This window comes from Suillus plorans (assembly GCF_016647745.1).
Source record: "Suillus plorans strain S12 chromosome Unknown HD556scaffold_8, whole genome shotgun sequence".
Classification (NCBI taxonomy): Eukaryota; Fungi; Basidiomycota; class Agaricomycetes; order Boletales; family Suillaceae; genus Suillus; species Suillus plorans.
In genome coordinates, this window is record NW_024537392.1 from 285,136 (window position 1) to 311,386 (window position 26,251).

General features: G+C 49.2%; 7 protein-coding genes across 7 annotated transcripts; 6 read left to right on the plus strand and 1 right to left on the minus strand.

The window, feature by feature from the left end:
* The first annotated feature begins 79 nt into the window (after positions 1–79).
* Positions 80–3,121, plus strand: HD556DRAFT_1339992 (sulfate transporter family-domain-containing protein). Its single transcript, XM_041302059.1, has 11 exons — positions 80–156; positions 315–508; positions 563–617; positions 669–751; positions 802–864; positions 913–1,205; positions 1,258–1,409; positions 1,467–1,721; positions 1,773–2,574; positions 2,630–2,711; positions 2,764–3,121. Exons 2-11 carry the CDS (start codon positions 386–388, stop codon positions 3,103–3,105), a joined length of 2,250 nt encoding a protein of 749 aa, XP_041164558.1. The 5' UTR covers positions 80–156; positions 315–385; the 3' UTR covers positions 3,106–3,121.
* Positions 3,122–4,218: 1,097 nt separating this feature from the next.
* HD556DRAFT_1438820 (sulfate transporter family-domain-containing protein) lies at positions 4,219–6,951 on the plus strand (the record flags this gene model as incomplete). Its single annotated transcript, XM_041305882.1, has 10 exons — positions 4,219–4,335; positions 4,396–4,450; positions 4,506–4,588; positions 4,639–4,701; positions 4,750–5,042; positions 5,095–5,246; positions 5,304–5,558; positions 5,610–6,411; positions 6,471–6,552; positions 6,610–6,951. 10 exons carry the CDS (start codon positions 4,219–4,221, stop codon positions 6,949–6,951), a joined length of 2,244 nt encoding a protein of 747 aa, XP_041164559.1.
* Positions 6,952–7,285: 334 nt separating this feature from the next.
* HD556DRAFT_961031 (uncharacterized protein) lies at positions 7,286–8,876 on the plus strand. The gene is made up of 2 exons (XM_041312136.1): positions 7,286–8,431; positions 8,490–8,876. The coding sequence occupies exons 1-2, from the start codon at positions 7,620–7,622 to the stop codon at positions 8,524–8,526; spliced, it is 849 nt and encodes a 282-aa protein (XP_041164560.1). The 5' UTR covers positions 7,286–7,619; the 3' UTR covers positions 8,527–8,876.
* A 6,129-nt stretch (positions 8,877–15,005) lies between these two features.
* Positions 15,006–15,803, plus strand: HD556DRAFT_1304816 (uncharacterized protein; the record flags this gene model as incomplete). Its single annotated transcript, XM_041299705.1, has 1 exon — positions 15,006–15,803. One exon carries the CDS (start codon positions 15,006–15,008, stop codon positions 15,801–15,803), a length of 798 nt encoding a protein of 265 aa, XP_041164561.1.
* Positions 15,804–16,456: 653 nt separating this feature from the next.
* On the minus strand, positions 16,457–18,825 carry HD556DRAFT_1304817 (uncharacterized protein; the record flags this gene model as incomplete). The annotated part of the gene is made up of 11 exons (XM_041299706.1): positions 16,457–16,547; positions 16,609–16,778; positions 16,827–17,021; positions 17,140–17,286; positions 17,341–17,742; positions 17,812–17,901; positions 17,987–18,117; positions 18,232–18,324; positions 18,388–18,489; positions 18,699–18,737; positions 18,801–18,825. The coding sequence occupies 11 exons, from the start codon at positions 18,823–18,825 to the stop codon at positions 16,457–16,459; spliced, it is 1,485 nt and encodes a 494-aa protein (XP_041164562.1).
* Positions 18,826–20,031: 1,206 nt separating this feature from the next.
* HD556DRAFT_1502235 (uncharacterized protein) lies at positions 20,032–23,904 on the plus strand (the record flags this gene model as incomplete). Its single annotated transcript, XM_041308973.1, has 5 exons — positions 20,032–20,331; positions 20,396–20,686; positions 20,739–21,016; positions 22,060–23,489; positions 23,549–23,904. 5 exons carry the CDS (start codon positions 20,032–20,034, stop codon positions 23,902–23,904), a joined length of 2,655 nt encoding a protein of 884 aa, XP_041164563.1.
* A 363-nt stretch (positions 23,905–24,267) lies between these two features.
* Positions 24,268–25,630, plus strand: HD556DRAFT_1340038 (YebC-like protein). The gene is made up of 8 exons (XM_041302060.1): positions 24,268–24,427; positions 24,488–24,559; positions 24,618–24,639; positions 24,692–24,798; positions 24,852–24,928; positions 24,981–25,046; positions 25,101–25,266; positions 25,318–25,630. The coding sequence occupies exons 1-8, from the start codon at positions 24,335–24,337 to the stop codon at positions 25,555–25,557; spliced, it is 843 nt and encodes a 280-aa protein (XP_041164564.1). The 5' UTR covers positions 24,268–24,334; the 3' UTR covers positions 25,558–25,630.
* The last annotated feature ends 621 nt before the right edge of the window (positions 25,631–26,251 follow it).

A 26,251-nucleotide genomic window follows, 5' to 3' on the forward strand; every position in this document is an offset into this window, starting at 1 on the left:
AGACAAATGCCTGAACCCTTTGCAAATCTGCTTGTTGTCGCCAATTCGACTATCAATGGCGTGCTTAGTTGACATCAAGGCGTGGTATGCTTCACAGAAAGAACGTATCTTGACGGATCAATTTGAACTGTCGCATCTATAAAATGGACACCCGCCTTCGTTTGACTGGCCATTCTTCGCAACATCACAGAAAACTGTATCATAGGCGGTCGTGCTACGTTGCGAACGTAGTGATCACTTGTCGTTTGGAGCCAGTCTTGATTGCCTTGCGCCGAATCTGCTGCATTTGTCCACGCTGAGCGCCCATCTGCCCATAAATATCTACCCGAGCCTCTCATTCCCGGTGGGCCCATTTGAATCGGAGCCACAGACTCGGAGTTCGACCATGCTTTCGACAGCAAAGCGTGTTGGCAATAGAATCATCGGAAACCCCGAGCAGACTGTAACCACAATCTCCACTGAAACCTATTTGAAGGGCATTCAAGTTGTGAAAGATCCAAGGCATGCGGTACGAAATCCTTTTCTTCACCCTGAGTACTCGATTTGGATTGTCTTATTATAGGCGGTGAAATACTTGACCAGTCTTTTCCCAATCTTTGGATGGATCACCCGATACAGTAAGACCCTTCAACTTGTGACAAGCTCAGGCTAATCATACACGTTTTCAGATTTGGGATGGCTCACTGGCGACCTGATTGCTGGCCTTACCGTAGGGATGGTGCTAGTCCCGCAAGGAATGTCATATGCAATAGTAATATTCTGTCTTAAATCTTGTTCCCGTTGATTGACAAGCCTTCGTAGCTTGCGTCCCTTCCTGCACAGTACGGTCTGTATTCATCCTTCGTTGGCGTTCTTACATATTGCGTACGTGCACGCTACTTTGGATAATCGCGGCGCTAAATTTGCTCATAGTTCTTTGCGACTTCCAAAGATGTTTCTATCGGACCAGTGGCAGTTATGTCGCAAACCGTGGCCCAAATCATCATTGCTGTAGATGCAAAGTACCCTGGTAAATGGGCTGGCCCACTGATAGCCACCACATTGGCCTTTGTTTGTGGATTTATCATACTCGGGATTGGCCTCTTGCGCATCGGTTGGATCGTCGAGTTCATACCCGTACCAGCAGTCAGCGGGTTTATGACTGGATCTGCGATAAATATAGTTGCAGGTCAGGTTCCTGCCCTCATGGGCATTACCGGGTTCAGGTAAGGGTGCCAGTCATTTCGAACGAAACGCAATTTGTGACATATTTCATAGTACTCGAGCTGCCACGTACGAAGTTATCATCAATACTCTCAAGGGGCTTCACCGTACGAAACTAGATGCCGCCTGGGGTCTCACGGGCCTTTTTTCGCTCTACGCAATTCGCATCATTTGTAACCAATTATCCAAACGGTACCCCAGACGAGGTAAGCTGTAATCTGTGTAGTCTTCTTATGACGAAACTCTTATGGTATCTTTTCCAGCCCGACTTTTCTTTTTCATCTCAATTACAAGAAATGCCTTTGTGGTGATAGTGTTGACCTTAGCTTCTTGGCTGTACTGCCGACACCGTAAAACCGCCTCCGGTAAATATCCGATTGCCATCTTGGAAACTGTTCCCGCAGGATTTCAAAACGTGGGTGCCCCTGTCATCGATAGCGAGCTCGTCAAAGCCCTCGGGCCACAGCTCCCTGTCGCCACCATAATTCTCCTTCTTGAGCACATCGCCATTGCCAGATGTAAGTCACCGATCATCTGACCGTTATGCCCTTTTGACACACTACTTGCAGCATTTGGACGGGTCAATGGATACAAGATCAATCCCAACCAAGAACTCATCGCCATAGGCGTCACGAACACGCTCGGCACTATATTCCATGCGTATCCCGCTACAGGATCGTTCTCCCGTTCTGCCTTAAAGTCAAGTTCAGGCGTGCGGACTCCTTTGGCCGGTGTTGTCACTGCGATAGTTGTCCTTGTTGCCCTCTATGGCCTTACCCCAGCCTTTTACTGGATCCCTAACGCTGGTCTTTCGGCCGTTATCATCCACGCAGTCGCTGATCTTGTCGCGTCACCTTCCCAAGCGTACTCTTACTGGCGCGTTTCCCCCCTCGAGTTTCTTATTTGGTTGGCTGCAGTGCTGGTCACCGTCTTTTCGTCTATTGAGAACGGCATCTACACCTCCATCTCGGCATCGGTTGCCTTACTTCTGGTTCGCATCGCACACCCTAGAGGATATTTCCTCGGAAAGGTTACCCTGACACGTAACTTAACCGAGTCACGAGAAATCTTTGTTCCGTTGCGCAAGGATGGCGTAACAAACCAATATGTCAAGGTTGACCCTCCTACTCCGGGTGTGATCGTTTACCGCTTCGAAGAAAGTTACCTATATCCCAACTGCGCCATCATCAACTCCGTCATTGTCGATCATGTGAGGGAGAACATGAGGCGTGGAATTGACTTCAGCACGATAAAAATGGCCGATCGTCCCTGGAACGATCCCGGACCAACTCGTGGCAACTCCCTGAGTGCAGAAGCAGCCAACAATGAAAAACCTGCTCTTCATGCCATTGTGCTAGACTTCTCTGGAGTGTAAGACATCTAACCTTGGTCTCCTTCTACCAATCAACTCATCTCTTATTCCCAGATCTCAAATCGACACCACGTCTGTCCAAGCTCTCGTAGACACGCGGAACGAAGTCCAGAAATGGGCAAACCGTCCTGTAGAGGTCAGTCACAGTGTTCACCACGCTGCCTAGCTAATGTAATGCAATACTACAGTTCCATTTTGCTACTATTTTATCACCCTGGATCCGGCGTGCTCTCGTAGCCGCAGGTTTCGGCATTGGTACCCCAGCAGTCGAGCTCTCTAACGAGATTGCACCTGTTGTGCCCCACCGTGGCGGTCGCCGTGATAAATTATTGGATGATGCCTCCAGCGTAGGCGTCGAAGACATCGAGGCCCACAGCGAGTCTCTTCATCCTACTTCGGGAACAGTGCCTATTGTCCCCGTTGAAACCCCCTTCTTCCATTTCGATCTCATTAGCGCTGTCCGCGCCGCGGAGGCTGGTGTGGAGAAACCTCGCGAGAGAGCTGAAACTCCACCGGCGAAATCTATCTGATTGGTTCAAGTTGAACATCAGGAAACTCCTTCGCTAGGCTAAATGTGTTCCACCTCGGGTAACCGACGCAAAAATGATAAACTTATAAAATGCTTACAATATGTATTATAATTGTACTCCACATCACAAAGCTTTAAATACCCGGACTACATACCATGGGTGGAAACGGCCAAATGTACATCCTTGATAGTCTTGATTTGATTGCAAATACCTGCATGTAGATGGTATAATTTGTAAGCATCTGCAAAGTTCAAATCTGATATATGATAGGTCAGGGTGGATTGCTTCTTGGTTTAGCACCACGTGGCACCCCGACTATCAGGACCCCAAAAAACTAGTCATGCTAGGTAAGTTACCGAGCTTTACCGAAAATTCTACATCAGCAATGCCTATTGTGTGGCTCCCCACTGCAGTGTTGACTGCAGCGCTGCAACTGCAGCAAATTGTTGCCTCAAAATGACAAGGACGGCTGGACCAGTCCTCTAGTGCAGCCGCTATGTTGTACACTTACCGCGACCTCGTCACTGGTGCCAATTTGAAATCAGACTGAAAGATGGCACGCAACTCAGTGCTGTGGCTGCGCAGTGACCGCAGTCGTCACGAACTTGACCTGCTCCAAGGCACCTGCGTTCTACTGACCCTGGATCATTATATTCGATGGCACCATCTATTGGCACCATCGTGGACCAGAACGTGGAAGCGGATCGGAAGAACATTAATACTCCATGGTCAGTAAATATCCAAAGTCCAATTGCTCGACTGAGAATAGATGATGAATTACAACCCAGCGCATATAACATGTACATGTGGACCGATGTGAACCCCCTCCAAATCAGCTTGAAAGTCAGAGCTATCGTCACTTTGACCATCAATGGCGTGCTCAGTCGACATCAGCGTGGTATGATTCACAGAAAGAACGTAACTTAACGGATCAATCTGGACTGCCGCATCTATAAAATGGATACCCGCCATCCAGTTATTCCGGTTTGCTCGCGCAGTGGCCATTCTTCACAACATCTGTTGCATCTGTCCACACGGCGCCCAGCTACCCGTAGTAAATATCTACCCGACCCTCTCATTCCTGGGCCCATCTGAGCCACTAGTAGTTCGACCATGCTTTCGACAGCAAAGCGTGTTGTCAATAGAATTATTGGAAATCCCGAACAGACAGTAACTACAATCACCACTGAAACCTATCTGAAGAGAATCGTGAAAGATCCAAGGCATGGGGTACGGAATCCTTATACTTTTCTTCACCCTGAGTATTTGATTTGGACTGTCTTATTCTAGGCGGTGAAATACTTGACCAGTCTGTTTCCAATCTTTGGATGGATCACCCGATACAGTGAGACACTTCATTCTCCCTTTGACAAGCTCAGGCTAATCGTACACGTTTTCAGATTTGGGATGGCTCACTGGCGACCTGATTGCTGGCCTCACCGTAGGGATGGTGCTAGTCCCGCAGGGCATGTCATATGCAATAGTAATATTCCATCTTAACCCTTGTTCTCGTTGATTGACAAGCCTTCGTAGCTTGCCTCGCTTCCTGCACAGTACGGTCTGTATTCATCCTTCGTTGGCGTTCTTGTATATTGCGTACGTGCATGCTACTTTGGATAATCGCGGCGCTAAATTTGCTCATAGTTCTTTGCGACTTCCAAAGATGTTTCTATCGGACCAGTGGCAGTTATGTCGCAAACCGTGGCCCAAATCATCATTGCTGTAGATGCACAGTACCCTGGTAAATGGGCTGGCCCACTGATAGCCACCACATTGGCCTTTGTTTGTGGATTTATCGTACTCGGGATTGGCCTCTTGCGCATCGGTTGGATCGTCGAGTTCATACCCGTACCAGCAGTCAGCGGGTATATGACTGGATCTGCGATAAATATAGTTGCAGGTCAGGTTCCTGCCCTCATGGGCATTACCGGGTTCAGGTAAGGGTGCCAGTCATTTCGAACGAAACGCAATTTGTGACATATTTCATAGTACTCGAGCTGCCACGTACGAAGTTATCATCAATACTCTCAAGGGACTTCCCGGTACGAAACTAGATGCCGCCTGGGGTCTCACGGGCCTTTTTTCGCTCTACGCAATTCGCATAATTTGTGATCACTTATCCAAACGGTACCCCAGACGAGGTAAGCTGTGGTTTATGTAGTCTCCCTATGACGAAACTCTTATGGTATCTTTTCCAGCCCGACTTTTCTTTTTCATCTCAGTTGCAAGAAATGCTTTTGTGGTGATAGTGTTGACCCTAGCTTCTTGGCTGTACTGCCGACACCGTAAAACCGCCTCCGGTAAATATCCGATTGCCATCTTGGAGACTGTTCCCGCAGGGCTCCAAGATGTGGGTGCCCCTGTCATCGATAGCGAGCTCGTCAAAGCTCTCGGGCCACAGATCCCTGTCGCCACCATAATTCTCCTTCTTGAGCACATCGCCATTGCCAGATGTAAGTCACCGATCATCTGACCGTTATGCCTTTTTGACACACTACTTGCAGCATTTGGACGGGTCAATGGATACAAGATCAATCCCAACCAAGAGCTCATCGCTATAGGCGTCACGAACACGCTCGGCACTATATTCCATGCGTATCCCGCTACAGGATCGTTCTCCCGTTCTGCCTTGAAGTCGAAGTCGGGCGTGCGGACTCCTCTGGCTGGTATTTTCACTGCGATGGTTGTCATCGTTGCTCTCTATGGCCTTACCCCAGCCTTTTACTGGATCCCTAGCGCTGGTCTTTCGGCCGTTATCATCCACGCGGTCGCTGATCTTGTCGCGTCACCTTCCCAAGCGTACTCTTACTGGCGCGTTTCCCCCCTCGAGTCTCTTATTTGGTTGGCTGCAGTGCTGGTCACCGTCTTTTCGTCTATTGAGAACGGCATCTACACCTCCATCTCGGCATCGTTTGCCTTACTTCTGGTTCGCATCGCACACCCTAGAGGATATTTCCTCGGGAAGGTTACCCTGACACGCAACTCAACTGAATCACGAGAAGTCTTTGTTCCGTTGCGCAAGGATGGCGTAACAAACCAATATGTCAAGGTTGACCCTCCTACTCCGGGTGTGATCGTTTACCGCTTCGAAGAAAGTTACCTATACCCCAACTGCGCCATCATCAACTCCGTCATTGTCGATCATGTGAGGGAAAACATGCGACGTGGAATTGACTTCAGCACGATAAAAATGGCCGATCGTCCCTGGAACGATCCCGGACCAACTCGTGGCAACTCCCTGAGTGCAGAAGCAGCCAACAATGAAAAACCTGCTCTTCATGCCATTGTGCTAGACTTCTCTGGAGTGTAAGACATCTACCCTCAGTCTTCTTTTACGAACAAACTCACTCATTTCTTATTCCTAGATCTCAAATCGACACTACATCTGTCCAAGCCCTCGTAGACACGCGGACTGAGGTCCAGAAATGGGCAAACCGTCCTGTAGAGGTCAGTCACAGTGCTCATCCCACCACGCTGCACAACTAATGTAATACAACACTACAGTTCCATTTTGCTACCATCCTGTCCCCTTGGATCCGGCGTGCTCTTGTAGCCGCAGGTTTCGGCATTGGTACCCCAGCAGTTGAGCTTTCTCACGAAACCGCATCTGTTGTACCCCACCGTGGCGGTCACCGTGATAAATTGTTAGATGGTGCCTCCAGCGTAGGCATCGAAGACATCGAGGCCCACAGCGAGTCTCTTCATCCTACTTCGGGAACAGTGCCTATTGTCCCCGTTGAAACCCCCTTCTTCCATTTCGATCTCATTAGCGCTGTCCGCGCCGCGGAGGCTGGTGTGGAGAAACTTCACGAGAGAGCTGAAACTCCACCGGCGAAATATATCTGATTGGTTTAAGTTGAACGATCTAAGATTGGACGACTGCACGAAGGGACACTACTTATTTTTTACAATATGAATATGTACATTCACACGCCGGTATACCTATGTATATTAATATTGTAATCTGTATATTCTGTCATGCCGATAACGGTTCATGACCTTCATTGCAGAGGAAGGTTGCCTGCACTCCGATGGAGCGGGGCGTCCCATGAGGTCCGGGCGCGGTGGCAGGAGTCCTGTCTCGTAGTCGGTAGTTGTTACACTCGTAAACAAATCATCATCGAATATTGGTTGCTACCTCCAATATTCTCGTCGTTACATTTTCTCCTTACTCATCTTTATTTTCCTTCTATCCAATTCCATAGATTTCTGTACCCTACAGTATTTAAACTCGCGTAGAACTACTGTTAGGGTAGTTGATCCTTTCCCCGAAGCAACAAGCTTAGTTCTAACAGTTCTTTCTGCTGGACTCTAAGTCGCTTTATAAGTCAACTTCTCGTGTGAACGTCTTTCTAGACATCACATATTTTGAACTTCGAATACTAAGCCCCTTCCCCCCTTCTACCAACTACGGTCGCTGCACAGAGGACTGATCACCCTCCAACACTTCGACTCTTCTTTACCTCTTCAATATCCTCAAGATATATCTCAGAAACCTCGAACTCGAGTTAAAAATGTCTGCTAGCGCACCAGACAACCTGTCCCCTCTGACCTCGCTTCCAACGAGTGAAGAGAGCATGGACGCTGGCGCTCTCGAACTGGGTGTCGAGAGTGCCTGGAACCTGGATGACGTATCCGTCTCCAAGTTAGAGAGGAGTGATAGCGTTCACGCTGAGCCTCCCTCCGGCGAACCAACAAATCAGACTGGGTCTGATCTTGATGGCGCTGTCATTGATGGCAGGACACCATGTGTCCCTACTGCCCTAAGTACCCCGTTATTGGATAACGGTGGGAACGAATTAATAGCCGCACCTGATGATGGTGATGGGCTTGGCTCAGTCGCGATGAGCATCAGCCCACCTATGGCTCAAAACAGCGAGCAGGGTCGAAAGTACCCTCAGATTGGGCTACTAGACAGTCTTAGGTACCAGTACAGACGTCACGATGAGTTAAATAGTGACGGACTCAATGAAATGCCCTCTTGGGCCGATCTCCCCATTGATGATGATATCGGGGACGTTCCTGACCTCAAAGGCAACCGGCAGGACAATACCATAGGGACGGGTACTCAAAACCCACGCATCCCTATGCACCTGAAAGGAAAGACGGCCCTAAGACCCTCCGCATCTAGCGATGACGAAGGAGGACCTACCACTGGCGTAGACGAGGTCGATGCTCTCAAAGAGCGTATCTGCGACCTCGAAAGACTGGTGTGTCTAAGTCAGTTGCGTGAAAGTGAAGCCAATCAGAAGGTAGCAGATGCTCACCGTGCTCCAAGAGTCAGTGTCCAGAGTAGGGACGCGCACCAAAAGACAAACGTAGCCAAGTTAGCTCCAAAAACCGTCAAAATCGAGAGTGACCAGACTAACAACCTCCGTTACCAGCGCGCGTCATCACTCTTACCAACTGAAAGCTCTGTGAAACGAGCTATGACCGGAGCGTCCAAACAGGGACACGATCCCGGTGACCCTGAGCCCCCTTCATCTGACGATGACGACGAACGGTCGTCGACGGAGAGTGACCTTGATAAGCCATCCAAGCGAACATCAAGGAAGAAAAGACAAACCTTGAAAGAGGAACCATCTGATAACGAATTTGGAGCAGATTTCCTCGACCAAGAGCCGGAATCGGACCACGATAGCGATTCGCCCGATACTAAACAAGTTAAGCGCGTAGCGAGACGAAAATATCGGTCCAAGCTTACCCTACTCAAATATCAGCAAGGATTCATTAAGAATGAACCCCCATTCGTCTATAATGGAGAGGCTAACATCATTACCTTCAAGAAATGGGTCAGAGAGACCAGAGACTGGAAAAAGCGTGCTAGACTTACTACCGGCCAAACCCTCAACCTCCTAGGGAAATACCTGGGAGGCCTAGCATACCGGTTCTATGAGCGCGACGTTCTGGACCTCGAGAAGAAATACTCACTGACTGAATTCTTTGAGGAATTGTTCGACTACGTATTCCCGTCTGACTTCAGGATGCAGCAGCGTCAAAAGTTCTTTGAATGTAAGCAGGACATTAAACATACCGTGAAAGACTATCTTAGACGTCTCCGAGACTTCGCGGACACTGCTGGTGATATTCGGGAACGGGACATCGTGCTCCAATTCTGGGTACATTGTAAGCCTTATCTCAGAGCGGCCTTGGTAGACAAAGGATACGAACCTAACTCCATTGATCTCGAAACCCTAGAAGAAAGGACCATACGTACAGAACGTGCCTTCCTGGCCAACTCGCATGATACGAACGCTCTCCTTGCTCTGAACCCCACGGCAGTAGCTAGCATCGTCAGCAGAAACCATCAATCTGACTCTACAGACTGGCGTGAGCACAGACGTTCGAACCGACGTGAACAAACTCACTCGCTCTCAGCTAACGCGGTCCAAGCAGCCGGTGACAGACATCACAGAGGTGAGAACAGCCAGCCCAGAGGACCGAAGAACAGGGACGGTCGTAGTCAGACCAAGAAAAGCTCGGACGTGATAAAACGCCTACGCGACAATGATCAGTGTTTCGAATGCGAGCAAAAGGGCCACCTAGCTAAAGACTGCCCCAAAAGGCACAAGCTCCCTTATAGGCCAGGCCCCAAAACATCAAGTCTCCGGGCCAACGCTGTTGGGATATCTGACGCTGACATCCGGGCCGTCGCAATAGAAGAAGGGGTAGCTCAAGGCCTGTATGGTATGGCTGTCAGTATTGGAGAGGACCTAGAGCCTACCAGCACTGAGCGCCTCATTGTAATCTCTAACACGTTGTCCACGCTACGGTCAGCCATACCATTACCGACCGACGAACTACAGGATGCGATCTATGATGCCTTTGGAAAAGACCGGTTCAGCCTGTCCACCCACAGCGGTATAGATACTTACCTCCTCAGCGACAAACATAACTACGATGATTACATCGTGTATTATGATCAGTTGAGCGACCCTGAATTCGATATAGTAGCATGGTTAGTCAGTTTGAAACTTCACAACTACTCAGACTTGATACGCACCAAGTCATCCTTCAAGCCAACCTGGGGAGGGTTCGTGTGTAGCATAAACCAAGATGACGGCGAGACGGAAAGCCCTCCTGATCTCCTTAGCTGCGAGTCCTCGGAGGAAGATGAGATTGAGGACATCACACCAGGAGAAGAGATTGAGGATATCACATCCCCGGAAGAGATTGAAGATATCACATCTGTCGAGGAGATTGAAGATATCTCTCGCAACTCCACGGATCAGTTGTTCTGTGGCGGTACCTCCACGAACCTACCTGATATCCGATCGCTCCAACGGCAGGCGGCACGACCTAAGAGCTCGTCGCGGATACTGCCCAGGGCACTAGTGGTGATGGTCCAGATCGAGGGCCGTCCATGCAGGGCACTCCTAGACTCTGGTTCACTGACGGACTTCGTGTCAAGCACGCTAGTAGACCAACTGAAATTAAAGTATGACTTACTGGAGAAACCAATACCCCTCCAATTGGCCGTATCCGGATCTCGAAGTGTGGTTAAGGCTAATACTACGGTTAACCTAATTTACCAAAACGTGTCTGGGCCACGAACCTTCGATATAGCCAATCTTGAAGCGTATGACGTCATTTTAGGGATGCCATTCCTGTTTCAACACCAAGTGCTACTCGGATTCAATCCGCCAGAGATTAAGATTAGGAGTTTGGAACCCTTACCTATCTGCGGTGCGCAAACACAAGTCCTCGAACTCAAAGGTTCCAGTCCGGATACGAATCTGATCGAATCATATCGTAGAGAACTCCTTGAGTATGCGAAGGACATTTGTAAGGATGCTATCGACACACCTCTGCCTCCGTTGCGCGCGATCAATCATGTTATTCCCCTGATCAATGATGACCAGGTATACGCCTGGAGACAGTCCAGGTGCCCAGATGCCCTCCGTCCTATATGGAGAGCGAAGCGTGACGATTATGTGCGACCGGGTAGATGGGAGTTCTTCAGTGGCACGAACACCGTCCCCATGATCATGATGAAGAAGACCATGAAAGACGGATCCTTGAAACTTCGCACTGTCTTGGATACTCGTCAGCGTAACAAGAACACTCGAAAATTAGCATCACCCTTACCCGATATCGACACCATACTGCGTAACGTATCGTCGCATCCCTACCGCTCCTTGCTAGACGGCAAGGATGCCTATGAACAAATCCGAATCGTCCCGGAAGATGTACCTAAGAGCCTTTTCGCAACGCCTGATGGTACGATGATCAGTCACGTCATGCAAATTGGAGACTGCAATGCTGGAGCCACGTACCAGTCTCTCATGAACCACGTTTTTGGCGCCTACATCGGAGCGTTCATGGACGTCTACCTTGATGATATAGTGATATACTCCGATAGCGCTGAGGAGCATGTCAAACACGTTAGGATTGTCATTGACACGCTGAGGGATAACCAATTTTACCTGGGTGAACACAAGTTGCAGTTCTTTAAGGATGAGCTGCACATCCTTGGTCATGTCATCGACGATGCGGGAATTCGCCTCGACCCGCACAAGGTAGACAAGGTCGTCAATTGGAAGACTCCTACATCTAAGGAACTGCTGATGCAGTTCATAGGTTCAGTGGGATACCTAGCATCTGGTTGTGCTGGCGTGCGCGTCGACATGCAACACCTGTCCAAGGTAGCTGCTCAGACGACGCGGTGGACGTGGACCCCGACTGACCAACGTGCCTTCGACCTAGTCAAAGCGTGCATTGAGACTCATCGAAACATTAGCAGGAGAGCAATTGACTTACCTTCAGCCATCAATGGGTCCCAACCGGTGTAGGGATTCATTTCTGGCTGGGCTTGTAGAGACTGTTTTTACCTTACCTTATGTTGGCACTTTTGTAGCTTACATAAGAAAGTTATCTTTTCACCAGTTATCAGTATGAGTCTGAGTCTTCAGCAGTTTTTCATGATATTTCCTCTCCTCTGAGCCTTGAGCCTGGTCCAGAAACCCTTTAGGGTCGAATAGCAGCTAGGTTCTGCAAGACCCAACATTGTTCAGACTCACCATCTGAATTGTTGTACCTTCACCGGTCAACCTCACCACAGACGCCTCCCTTACAGGAGCCAGCGGCGTGATATCTCAAGGTACAGACAGGCGCTCTGCAGCTGTCATTGCCTTCTGGTCGGGCAAGTTCAACTCTGCACAACAGAATTACCCTGTCCATGAGCAAGAGCTATTAGCTATCGTAGAATCGCTGAAACGGTTCCGTCACTTACTGATAGGATTCCGTTTTCGTATCTACACTGATCACAAGGGCCTGGAGTGGATATCCACCCAGACTAAGCTGTCCCCTAGGCAGGCTCGCTGGTTAGAAGCACTCAGCGAGTTCGATTTCGAGATTACTTACGTTCCTGGCGTGGAAAATGGGCTTGCAGATGCGTTGTCGCGTATTTATAGCAATGAACCTAAGGGGACAGTAAGGTCAGCCAGCGAGTACGTAGGCGTCGAAGAAGAAGACATACCTCGTGGCCTGTTACTTAACTTTGTGACAGCACCCGTATATACCGGCTCCCCATTGTTTCTGGGGGCAACTGAGGCACGCCGATCTGCTCGTATTGCCAGACAGAGGGTGGTGGGGAGCGAGGACTCAGCTGGACACAGGGCACGCCGATCCCAACCTGCGAAACGAAGCGGACCAACATCAGGGCCGATCTCAGTACAAAGTGGGGTCAAGGACTCACCAGCGTACCCGTATGCATATTACCCCACCAGTGGCACTGGCCAGGCAAGCACCACACCTCTGGAGGGTGGGTGCTCCTCACACCAGGAGGCACCCAAAGAGGTGCAACATCCTGCCGCGAGCACAGCACTCCAGGGCGGCCCAGCAAAGCCAGCCTACCGAAAAGTGATACTGAGGTTGGGGAAACCCCCTGCATCACTGGAGGGCGGGTCAGTACATACGAGAAAAGAACTGAGACACTCACCTGAGGCATCCTCTAATGAAACGCACATTGAGAAGGACGTACCAGCAAGACCAAACATGGACCTACAGAATAATGTGACCGATGATCACATAAGCAACCAGGTGACCGATAACGACGTCATAAGGCAAGATCTGGGCCAGAACCACACGGAAACGAGTGACGTCACCCTTGACGCAAACACGGATAATGCCGACCGTGTGATTAGTGTAGGCATCGGCCCACTAACAGACTCCGCCTCAAACCTATTAGAGTCGCCTCCGATCCTCACCGAAACTATCATGTTAGGTGACCCATCTACCAACGTACATGCCAGTATAGTAAACCGGTACTCTGAAGACCCGTTCTTTGAGAAAGTCTTAAGTAACCCTGGAGCATTTAAGAACTTTGAAGTGAGTAATGGACGCATATTCCTCAAAGACTCAGACAAGCGGATCCTGTGCATCCCAGATATCATTATCGGCACCAGGCGCATAAGAGAACTAATCATATCTCACGCCCACTCCATACTGGCACATCTGGGACCCTCAAAGACTCTATCGTACCTCAGAGAAAACGTCTGGTGGAAGTCCATCGCCGCAGACGTGCAATCTTACTGCAACTCGTGCCCCACCTGCCAAGTCTCAAAACCGTCGAACCACCAGCCCTACGGGCTCCTGGAAACACTCGAAGTCCCAACTCGTCCCTGGGAGACAATAGGGATAGACTTTGTAGGCCCGCTCCCCGAATCAAAAACGCTAAGTGGTGTATTTGACATGATCCTAGTAGCAATAGACCATTTGACCTCAATGGTCCATCTCGCCCCCACGAAACAGACGTACCGAGCGAAAGACATAGCGGAGGTGATGTTTCACTCCGTGTATAAGTTACATGGGATGCCATCTAATATTGTTAGCGATCGTGACACTCTGTTCACCAGCACCTTCTGGCAGAGGCTACACCAACTGACCGGTGTAGAACTTCGCATGTCGTCATCGTTCCATCCTCAATCCGACGGAGCTACTGAACGAGCTAACTGTACCATGACTCAGATGCTCAGGACCCTAGTATCCTCTCATCAGCGGGACTGGGCTATAAAGCTACCCGCCATTGAATTTGCAATGAACTCGGCTTGCTCTAGCACGACCGGGTACCCTCCATTCTTACTAAACTACGGCATGCTACCTCCACCCCTCATCTGGAACACCGCGACCGAATATCCCGGTGTCCGCGTATTCCTGCAACGAATGAAGGACGCGGTTATGAACGCACACGATGCTATAATAGCTGCGCGCGTCAAAAGTACTGCTAACGCCAACAAGAAACGGAAGGAGAGTCCCTTCGTCGAGGGCGACTTGGTTTACCTATCCACTGAGAACCTTTCTTTGCCCAAAGGGCGCGCCCGAAAACTCTCGCCTAAGTATATTGGCCCTTTTCGAATCGCCAAAGACTACAAGAATAATACTTTCTTATTAGATCTTCCAAGCGAGCTAAAGCAACGTGGCATCCACCCGGCCTTCCACGCCTACATGTCCCAAACGACGACCGAAGATTCCCGGGTCGTCAGCTGCAGCAGGTCTCGGATATTGGCACCCCCGAGGAGTGGTCAGTCTCCCGCATCTCTGATCATCACGGAGCGGGCACTGATGCTATCTTCAAGGTCGTCTATACGACCGGTGATCACGTTTGGTTACCTTACCACGTTGTCTCGCATCTTGAGGCTCTCGGACAGTATCTAGAGGCATTGGGAGTCCCAGGTATTAAGCACCTGACTAAGAAATTGCCCACCAATCACGCTAATATTCAACTCGCAACCGTTGGTACCTTCGCAGAAGCAAGAACCCTCGTTAATAGCATATCTGATCTGCTACTAGATGACCTAGCCGAAGTCAGCCGAACCCCCGATGTACAGAGTATAAAGCCTCTTGCCATGTCTCCTAGGATTGTAGCATCCTCCCCCACTAGCCTCCCCATCGCCTTACCTATGCCTCTTATCGGCCACGGACCATCTGTAAACGACATGGTCGTTGATGACCCTGCTCCCCCTCGAATCTCCAAGCAGACACCTGGTCCTCGTCGAGAAAGATCGTCCCACCATGGACGAGGCTATCGTCACCGTGGGGGGCGTCGAGGGCATGACCTTCCGCCCCGAGCTCGTGAGTCTAACTCCGATGCCATGAGTGCCTTCACTCGATTCTTTCGAGCTGAAGCTCAAGCTAGTGAGTACCCCAGTGGACCTCGTATCCCTGCCGGTGCTTACTTTGCCCGTCGCTACCCATTAGAGGAACTAGCGATCAGGAAGGAGGCCCATGCCTTTGATCAACTCCTTAGGGCCGAGCGATCTGCTCGGACCCGTGAGTTCTCACCTTACCGTCCCGGAGGGCGTAACATCAAGCTCGACAATCGTCACCCACCCCAGGGTCATCCGTTCAGGAATGAACAGACAAGGCGACCCCCTCGCCACACATCCGGACGTGCACCCCGTAATGGCCCCACCACGGCTGCCCAAGTCATTGCCGAGGTAACAAACAATGCCGCTGCCATCCTGGCACCCTCTCCTGCACCTGCAGTCGTCATCCCTGACCCAGGCCCAGACGTCGAAGAGATCATCGCAGCTGCCGAGCAACTCGACCTCGAACAGTCTGGTCACCTCCTGGATATCACTCCTGATGACGTCTTTGGTAGATACATCCCTGTTGGCCTGTTGTTAGTTAACACACTAACCCTTCTCGTCCTGATAGCGGCCTTCGCCTCCGTGTCTGAAGGAGCCAGCCCTGCCTAGAAAGGATGCCCCAAAAGTAAAGGTCCCCTCGTCGAGTTGACCTGGAGGGCGTATGTTACACTCGTAAACAAATCATCATCGAATATTGGTTGCTACCTCCAATATTCTCGTCGTTACATTTTCTCCTTACTCATCTTTATTTTCCTTCTATCCAATTCCATAGATTTCTGTACCCTACAGTATTTAAACTCGCGTAGAACTACTGTTAGGGTAGTTGATCCTTTCCCCGAAGCAACAAGCTTAGTTCTAACAGTTCTTTCTGCTGGACTCTAAGTCACTTCATCAGGAAAAACCTCCCCGGGCTAATTCCTCTAAACTATGATAGTTTCCTTGAAACTACGATAATTCTTGATAATCATCGTGTATTATCTCAAATTATCGGCTTTAGAACAACTAGGAAGATTATTTTTTTTAGAAGGACTTTCTTACTGCCTTATTTTAAAAGGATAATTATCACGAATTAGTTGACATTAGACTACAATATTGTGAATTTCAGAGAGTATATTTCAAACTTTGCATAGTGAATCACGCGCATCGGACAGCATTGCAATCAAAACGGACTAATATTTGATCAAAACATATGCATAACACGCAGCCAAAGACTGCAATCAACGAATCTACGACTTTTATAGGTATGAATGTGACTACAGGACCTAATCCTCTGCCATGCCATCCAGGTCAAGCAGCCCTAGCGCAGCTTGATGCTCATTGGCGATATGTTCATTCCCGTTCTGTCTCAAGGTCCTTCAAGTAGCAGAGTCAGTATCCGAGTCGAAACAGCACCATGAACACCAGCGAAACTTACTGCACAGCTTCGTAGATGTCAGCCATCATGCAGTGAAACTTTCCTGGTGCGTCCCTCTTCAAGTCCTCGAGGAACTTGGTGTGAAACACATATGTCTCGCTGAATTGATTCCCTGTAAAGCTGAACTTTGTTGGAGAACCGAGTGTCTTCCAGAAAAGGGCCGCATAGACCTTGAAAACGAATAAATACAGCATGAAGCTCAGTAGAAAGGACCATACCGCGGTTGCCACGAGTGCCAGTAATGGAATGGGTATTTCAGGGTGATTGCCCTTATTGTTTGCCAGTTCGACAAAGCGCTCGGAAAACCTGATGCCGATAGACTTCGCACCGCTGAAGACTTCCTGGTATATGAGAAAGATCAGCAGGTCACCCTGGTAGGGTTTTTTCCCTATGGGCGAAGCGTCGTTGTTCGACTGTTGAAGAAGAATGTTAGTTAGAGGCTTGAGATGTAGAAACAACGATAATACTAGTATGTAGAAGGGAATATGACAAAGAGATATCGAGTGAAGAACAAACGATGACAGTACTTACATCAAACCTCAAGGCATATATATATGCATGCTGCTCCATAAGTTTCTTCGCCTTGACCAAGTTGTTGCCAAGACGAAAGTAGCTATCGATGTTTGTACATGCGGCCACTTTCAGGTCACGGCGCAACAATGGAATGCGTGGCTCCACCTTGAGTAGTAATTAAAGTTAGTCAAAACAAATTGAGACGTGCAAAGGACTTACCAAACTGGCGAGGTGCGCAGCATACATCGCATCAGTTTGAAGATGTTCTTTAATGGCGTGGATGCCACGGTTCCTGGCCACTGTTAGCAAAGACTGCAGTGAGACTTGGTTTTTGTCGACAAGCTCAGGATAAGCATCAACAAAGATAATGTAGCCTTTGGCGTCGATAATCGCATCCCGCACTACTTGCTGAGTCTCGTTGTTTTGATCAAGTAATTTGATATGTCCTTTCTCCGTTCGAATGAGAGAAGCAATGCTTTGAGCCGATCGAGTCCGTCCAGAGTTGAGTTTCTGGGCACGTTCAACGTCGCTGGAGTAAGCTTCGGAGGATTCGCCACATGCAGTAGTAGTTTCATCGACGGACTCTGAAACAGCATTGTCAAAATCGCGCCAGGCTGGAATCTAAAGATAATGTCAGGTTTAGTAGTATACAGCCTGAGGGCCACTGCAATTCAATATATATACACTCACCTCTGCAGCTTGTTTTGCTTCGCGGGCGGACTGGGATTTGCCACGAGATTGAACAACTTGCTTTGACTTGTTGCTGACGAGCGAAGGGACCTTGAGTTGCGATGTCAATTATTGTGTCAGTATAGTATCAGTGACCGTCCAGTTGAAGTACTAGTAGTAGTAAACTATCACTAACCTCGTCTGAAAGCATCATGGCAGTGGCCTCAGCTTCCTCACCCTCACTCTCCTCACGGTCAGCATCAGAATCATTACCATTTGCGATGTCCTCCTTGGGGTGATCAGAGTCAGAGTCAGACTCGAATAATGCTGAGACGTCACACATGGCGTAAGTGCGACATAGTTTCTTAGGACGATAAATAACTGTCACATGTGCACGGTCACATGAGTAAGATTTCCTTTTGAGACGTCATAATAACTAACCTCGAGGCTTTACAGGTTGCAAGTCCGCATGGCTGCCATCAGATTCATCACCACTGACCTCCTCTGGGTCGTCTACAAAGGTACGCTGACGCTCTATCATGTACCATGAAGGTTAGTACTGAGTCCTATGTTTTATATAGACTCTTAGTGACGCACTCAGTTTAGAAGATAAATTCTTCGCTGAGCTGTCACTGTGAACCTTGGTTTTGGTCGTGGAGTTTGGCGCAGGTGGATCTGTTTTTGTGCGCGGCACTTTACCTAAATCAAAGGTGAGTATTTGGCTCGTATGGTAGAAAAAAAACATCACCAGCGCTGATCTTTTTGCTTTGACTGGTAAGTTGGCAACAGGTGACACTGGCGGGTCTGGGGATGCTTGGCGAGCGCCTTTCCTCGCTGACTTATTAGGCATCCAAACTCAAGTCGGAGGTAAGCATCAACAAGTTTTCTGCGAAGACTCGCATACTTACCTGCGTTTTCCATAGCCTTTTTCTTCGCATTCCGGGGCTCTATTGAAGCCCAGTGAGCCTACTCTGCTGTCTTGAAGACGGTGAGCTGTCAGAGTCACTCACCACGAGAATTAAGAGGTGCAGACATTGTATATAGATTGAAAGGATGTGAAACTAACAAAGAGTGTTGGAAGGAAGGTTCAAGGTCGAAAGAGTGAGGAGAAAGAGTTGAGGGCACCGTTAAATTTTAGTGCATAGCACAAGTTTCAAGGGGCGTTGCTGTCAATTCAAGGGTTCAAATTTACTGACATTTGTCACCTGAAGTTTTCGCGTGTAACGTTGGTCGGGCGCTGCTTTGGTCCCTTCTCCATACTTCTCTCGACTGGCACGGCTTCAGGAAGTTTTCGCGTGTAACGTTGGTCAGGCGCCAGTTCACTGACCTCACAAAAGTTTAGAACTGCTGCATGTGCAATGCATTTGAAATGGCACCGGAGGCAGTTCATTTCAAGGTGCGTGAACTTCAAACCGGTTTCAATTAAGCTGACATTGCCTCACACCCTAGGAAGTTTTCGCGTGTAACGTTGGTCGGGCGCTGCTTTGGTCCCCTCTCTATACTTCTCTCAACTAGTAGCACGGTGCACCCTAGGAAGTTTGCACATATAACGTTGGTCGGGCGCGCTAGTTCACTCCCTCTCCTACACTTATCTCCACTGCCTGAACAGCGACCACCTCACAATTTCTGTGCTTTAATTTCCGTGCTTTGCAGATTCAACAATGCATTTGAAATGGTATCGGAGGCAGTTCATTTCAAGGTGTGTTCCATTCAAACCAGGTTTAATTAAGCTGACATTTGCCTCACCCTACTAGGAAGTTTTCGCGTGTAGCGTTGGTCAGGCGCTGCTTTAATCCCCTCAGGCTTTCTATACTTCTCCCAGGAAGTTTTCGCGTGTAACGTTGGTCGGGTGCTGATTCACCCCTTCTACACAAGTCCTCTCGACTTTCTTCCGCCACTATGTCTACTCGATGCCCTGCTTGTTCCCGTGACAATTTCACTGTTACTGGTCTCAGTCAACATCTTGCCAAGAGCTGCAACCCACATTGTCGAGCACTGTACCATCAGTCACGCTCCCAACTTGAAATACATGCCAACGGGCCACAATTTGAGCCTGACGAGTCGACTTGGCCTGACTTGGATCCTGATGAAGGAGATGGAGAGGATGAACCTGAGGTCGAGTTCCAGCGGGCTCAGGAGCAATCTGGCGGTAGTGATGTAGACGATGATGTAGATGATGAGGGGTGGAATTTCGAACCTGAATGGGAGCCTCCCGTTGAAGAGCAAGACGAGCATGATCGCATGGATGCCATTGAAGATTTGGCTGATGATGATGAAGCTTTCCGGGAAGATCACCAGGATATTCAAGCACGCGCACAAGGGCAGCATGGTTGTGTGGTCGTGCCCTACCCAGATCCGTGTGCTGGCCAAAAAATAACCAACTGTCGTGCTGCGAACATGGAATATGGGGCGCACCTGGCCAATGCGGAGGAGAATCTGTATCACCCTTTCGCATCCAAGATGGATTGGGAGGTTGCGAGATGGGCTAAGCTTCGTGGAGTGAGTTCAACGGCATTGTCAGACTTGCTTGCAATCGAGGGGGTAAGTTGGATGCCATTTATTCCGAAAGTCTATGTAATTAATAGCGAACAATTTTGATTCTCAGGTCAGTGAACACTTGTCACTCTCATTCAAGAATGCAAATGAGTTGAATGCCATTGTCGATCACGAGCTTCCGACAGGCCGTCCAAAGTTCAAACGCGAGCAGATTGTTGTTGCTGGAGAAGCGTTTGACGTCTATTACCGCGATGTGATCGAATGTGTCAAGTCATTGTATGGTGATCCTGACTTCGCCAAATATCTCGCATTTGCCCCTCAACGGCACTATTCTGACGAAGACGAGACAATTCGTCTCTTTCACGATATGCACACCGGCAAATGGTGGTGGGATACGCAGGTACGAATAATTGATTATGTCCATAGGAGATATGATACTTACAATACTTTAGAAAAAACTCGACCAGCACAGTCCAGGTGGCACCATTATTCCCATCATTATCTCATCCGACAAAACACAAGTAACATTGTTCCGCAACAAGTCCGTCTATCCTGTCTATCTCACCATTGGCAACATCCCGAAGGAAATTCGACGCAAGCCTTCGCGTGGCGCACATATACTTCTAGCTTATTTGCCTTGTACATGGCTTGAGCATATTGCCAACAAAGCTTCGCGTCGCCGAACTTTGGCAAACCTCTATTACGCATGCTTAAGTAGGGATCCGCACGGGTATACCCTGGGGTGTCGGGGACCTGACCCGCACCCGCACCCCGAGGTATACCCGGACCCGCACGAAGGGTGCGGGTTTTTGGGGGGTATGGCCAGCTCGTACCCTCACCCGCACCCGTGCAGGGTTTACCCGTGGGTAGTACATATAAATATCAAGTTAGAAATATGAAAAAAATGATTGTAAAATAGAACTTACTAAGACATTGTGAACGGTGGGCAACGACTTCGATCAGTATGGCTTGAGCTCGATGGAGGATCAACACGCTATGAACAATAGACAATGACTTCAATCAGTATGGCTCGAGCTCGAACGAGGACGACACACTCACGTTCTATGAACATTGGGCTACGACTTGGATCAGAATGGCTCTTGCTTGAACGAGGATCGGCGCACTCACATACTGCGAACGTTGGGCTACGACTTGGATCAGCATAGCTCTTGCTCGAACGAGGATCGGCGCACTCACATCCTGCGAACGTTGGGTGACGACTTGGATCAGCATGGCTCTTGCTCGAACAAAGATCGGCATGCTCACATCCTGTGAACATTGGGCGACAACTTGGATCAGCATGGCTCTTGCTCGAACGAGGATCGGCGCACTCACATCCTGCAAACGTTGTGCTACGACTTGGATCAGCACGGCTCTTGCTCGAACGAAGATCGGCATGCTCACATCCTGCGAACATTGGGCGACGACTTGGATCAGCATGGCTCTTGCTCAAACGAGGATCAGCGCACTCACATACTGCAAACGGTGGGCGACGACTTGGGTCAGCATGGCTCGAGCTTGAAGGCAGGCGTTGTGTTGAAGAAGATGGAGGGGTATAGCACGCTATAGTAGGTAGTGTAAGCATTAGCAATAGGACAAGTGTAGTAAGTACCGCTATAGTTCTCGATTATGTAATGTACCGGTCAAACCCGAGCGCGGGTGTGGGGTGTGGGTCCGGGTACTCAAAGTGCGGACCCCCACCCGTACCCCAGTAGTACCCATACCCGTGACCCGCACGGGTTACCCATACCCGTGCATATGCCTATGCTTAAGTCGTATTCTGGCTCCACTGAAATCTATAGGGCTAGAAGGGCTTCGTATGGCTAGTGGGGATGGTGCCCTCCGCCGTTGCCACCTATTATTTGCCAGCTTCATCGGTGACTACCCAGAACAACTTCTCGCTACTGGGATCAAGTTTGGAGAGTGTCCGAAATGCGACGTGGACATTGGCGAAACGGGTAGTAATACAGCTCCTTTCCACCTACGAAACCTTAGCAAGGTGCTAGATGCCCTCGCTACTCTCGACGAAGGGAACCTATCCTTTGTTCGTGCTTGCTCGGAAGCAGGCATCAAGCCTATTGTCCATCCTTTCTGGGAAGACCTCCCGTTCGCCAATATATTCCGTGCAATCACGCCAGACGTGTTGCACCAATTATATCAAGGCTTGATAAAGCATCTCTTAGGTTGGTTGTCGGCTGCTTGTGGAGCGGCCGAAATTGATGCTCGTTGTCGCCGTCTTCCTCCCAACCACCATATACATCTGTTCAGCAAGGGTATCACTGGCTTGTCGCGTATAAGCGGAACAGAACATGCACAAATCTGTCGTTTTCTCCTCGGTATCGTGATTGGCATCCGTCTGCCCAATAATCTAAACGGGGGCCGTCTTCTACGAGCAGTGCAGGGCCTACTTGACTTCCTTTATCTTGCTCAATATCCATGTCATAGCTCCGAGACTCTACAGCTACTGGATGACGCACTCAATCTTTTCCATGAGAATAAGGACATTTTCATCGACCTTGGTATCCGTTCAAATTTCAATCTCCCGAAACTCCACGCCACTCGCCACTACTCTGCCATGATTATGATGATGGGTACGACGGACAATTATAATACTGAGTACACTGAACGACTTCACATCGATTTTGCGAAGGACGCTTACCGTGCTACGAATCACAAAGACGAATTTGTGCAGATGACATGCTGGCTCGAGCGGAAGGAGAAGATTATGCGCCATGCCAAGTATATTAACTGGCGACGTGCTGGTGTTAAGGAGACCGAGCCTTACCATTCACGCCCCCCCGATATGACTTTTCGTCGGCTTCAAAGTGTGGCGAAGCACCCTAGTGCAAAGGCCATCAGTATAGAGAAGCTAGTCGAAGACTACGGCGCTACCTATTTCCGTGAAGCACTCGCACGCTATATCACACAGATAAGCCATGCCAACGATCCTATCCCCCTCCGTAGTCAAACACTAGATGCGTTAGCACGGGATGTCCATTTCCCATTCCGAACTCTCCCCGTTTTTGACAAGATCAAGTGGCTCTCGGTAGATGCTCGTGGTCACGGCGATGCGACAGCCACGTTGGACTGTGTACATGCCAGACCACAACGGAGTTCAGGTTCTGGTCTGCGGCCTCGCCGTTCTGATACGGCTCTCGTGAGTGTTGGTGGGAATCCAGATGTTGTTAGTGGAGGTATAGAAGGTACGTTCAGCCACTACTATTTGCTAAGGATAGAGCCACTCACAGTCGTCTGAATCTAGGAGTTCGTGTTGGGCAAGTACGAGTCGTTTTCTCGTTACCTTCGAAAATATTGCCACTCTTGTTTCCGCCAACAGTCAAGGTTCCCGACCACTTGGCTTATATTGAATGGTTCGCACCATTTCCTTCGGCTCCCGATCAACACCACGGACTTTACAAGATCTCGCGAGCCTTACATGGTGGTGAAAAAATAGCAAGTGTCGTGCCGTTGGGAGATATCGTACGTAGTGTCCATCTTATACCGAATTTTGGTGCTGTTGTCCCGCGAGAGTGGACTAGTGATACAGTTCTCGATAATTGTGACACTTTTTGGTTGAACTCATATATAGACAGATATACTTTTTGTATCTTCAAATGATTATCAATAATCTCATCGTACTATATCATCTTGCAGCGGTTTTTATCCTAATACCTGTAATTACATAGAACTATCTAAACTACATCGTTTTATGAAAATTATGTGATTTTAGCCTCGGGAGGTTTTTCCTGATGTTTATAAGTCAACTTCTCGTGTGAACGTCTTTCTAGACATCACAGTAGTCCTCGCGTGTCGTAGTCTGTCCTCGATAGTAGACGTAGACAGAGCCGTAGCCTCCCGCCATAGAGGTCTGGCCTTGGTTCCCTTGCAGTCCGTGCCCGTTCCACCGACAAGTTGGATTCCAACATCTGAAGTGTCGTTGTACTCAGGGACTGTTAACGTATTAGGCAAGCGAAAACTAGCACAGTAACTAGTAGAACGTTACATAACTGGACTGCCTGGCAGTACACTACTTACTTGAGTTTGCTGGATGCTCCGCTTGAGGCTACCAACTGCCTGGCCCCGCGCATCACATGCACGACCATTTTCCAGGAGCTCAACACCGTACTCAGGTCATAATAAAGTAAGATCTACCTCCAACTCTTGGCCTTCAGAAACTCATAGCACCCAACGCGCCTACTAGTGGTCCAAAATAAAGCAACGAAAAGGTGCAGAAGACGCGAAGAAATCCATCTTGTACGGCAAAGCCGCCAGCGTAAGCCTCCTCCTTTGCATGTCTTCCTAATGGACGCGCCACACGCGTTTGCTAACAGGACATTCTTGCCGCTGCCAGGAGTATGTATGTTTCCACGCGCACCCTGTTCAGTACCTTATGTCCCGCATTTAGATGGCGGGTCACCGATTATTGAAGAGAACTCTATGTTAGCCACTGCCGTCCGACGCGCAAAAGACGCCGGTGTCCCGAAAGAGAACATTGAGAATGCTTTGCTCAAGGCACGTCCTCCACGCGCTCACCGTCTGCTGTCGCGGCTCACTGGGTCCTACAGGCTTTCAAAAGGAAGAACAACAATGGTCAAGCTGTCACTTATGAAGCCATGATGCACGGCTCTGTGGGCATCATCATGTAAGTGCCTACCAAAATTCTTCGATGATATTGTACCCAAACTAGCGGGAAGAGAATGTAGGACTGATAACATCAACCGCACCCTCAGTAATGTGAGGGAAGTGCTCAACCGTCATGGGTCCGTCCAGCCTCTTCTTTTTTTCATCAACATGTTGCTTCAATACCATTACAGTGCTCGACAGGCTCCCGTCAAGTTCATGTTCCGTCAGCGAGGATACCTCAAAATTGCTCTCGACCCAAACGATATAGAAGATCTGTTCAACACAGCAGAGTCGACTCAGTGTGCCTTTGATTTCGACGAATGGGAAGATGACTCCAGTGGTAGTCGCGGAATAGAGGTACGCCCTCAAATTTTGTTTTCAAGAATTGAATTCATCGAGTCCTACTAGCTGGCATGTTCTCCCGACGAGTTGTTCAAGTTAGAAGATGGACTTCGTCAGTACATCCAGCAGAACGACAATGCTGAAATACTCGTCAGGGAGGTTAGATGGGCCCCGCTGGAAGAGCAAGGAAGCACCGACGATGAGAAAGACAGTGTCTCAAATCTCGTCGAAGCTTTAGAAGAGGACGAGGATGTCACCTGTGTGTCGACTTCCTTGGAATATAGCTCTCTTCTCGGGAACGCTTGATTTATAATACATACTTATACAACAGATAATGAAGACAAAACTCCGTAACGCCCGGAGACAGTATAGATCAAACTAGCAGGAACGCTTGCCACTCAGCACATCAGGATGGAGGCTCACCCACGCATGTCCACTATCTCCTCCGCATTGCACAACACCAGCATCCATTGCTTGACTAAAATATTCTGTCAGACTGGACGCCCCAGCTTTAGAATATATCTCGGGTCCAATCACTAAGCCCACTGTTGAAGGGAAGGGCCTCGCCAGCCCATTCTTGTGAATTTTAGACAGGCTGGTGATAAGTGGCTGGAAGCAAGGCGGGATCGGTACAACTGGTGGAGGGCTAGGGTTCAGTGAAGCTGACTTGGTGGTCCCTTGTGATGCAGTGGATGACAGCGGCGTCGGAGCCGTGGATGAAGAGGTATTATTCTGTGGTGTAGGGGGGTTATTACTAGCTGAAGGGGTTGATGACTTTGGTGCATCAAATTCCCGCCTGAACCTTGGGTGCAACGTTATCCATGAGTTGCTTCGAGTCGTCCCCCCACCAAACTCAATCAAAGAAGCTTCTTTCGCTTGCACCGCATAGTCCGCAAATTTCGTTGCGCCTGCGCGCTTGTATACATCCTTGTCGACCCGAACTAAGTCATTAGCAACGTCGGACCTTGATGGATTCAGGGTTCCTTTCGACCTCGCCAGC

Excerpts from the sequence above, each read along its gene's own strand:
- HD556DRAFT_1339992 (XM_041302059.1), top strand. The coding sequence starts at position 386 with ATGCTTTCGACAGCAAAGCGTGTTGGCAATAGAATCATCGGAAACCCC. Across the intron at positions 1,722-1,772 it reads GCACATCGCCATTGCCAGAT|CATTTGGACGGGTCAATGGA; the intron begins GTAAGTCACCGA and ends CACTACTTGCAG. Across the intron at positions 2,712-2,763 it reads GGGCAAACCGTCCTGTAGAG|TTCCATTTTGCTACTATTTT; the intron begins GTCAGTCACAGT and ends GCAATACTACAG.
- HD556DRAFT_961031 (XM_041312136.1), top strand. The coding sequence starts at position 7,620 with ATGTCTGCTAGCGCACCAGACAACCTGTCCCCTCTGACCTCGCTTCCA. Across the intron at positions 8,432-8,489 it reads CAAAAGACAAACGTAGCCAA|CGCGCGTCATCACTCTTACC; the intron begins GTTAGCTCCAAA and ends CTCCGTTACCAG.
- HD556DRAFT_1340038 (XM_041302060.1), top strand. The coding sequence starts at position 24,335 with ATGCTCCGCTTGAGGCTACCAACTGCCTGGCCCCGCGCATCACATGCA. Across the intron at positions 24,560-24,617 it reads TGTACGGCAAAGCCGCCAGC|GACATTCTTGCCGCTGCCAG; the intron begins GTAAGCCTCCTC and ends GTTTGCTAACAG. Across the intron at positions 24,929-24,980 it reads GGCTCTGTGGGCATCATCAT|AGAATGTAGGACTGATAACA; the intron begins GTAAGTGCCTAC and ends ACTAGCGGGAAG.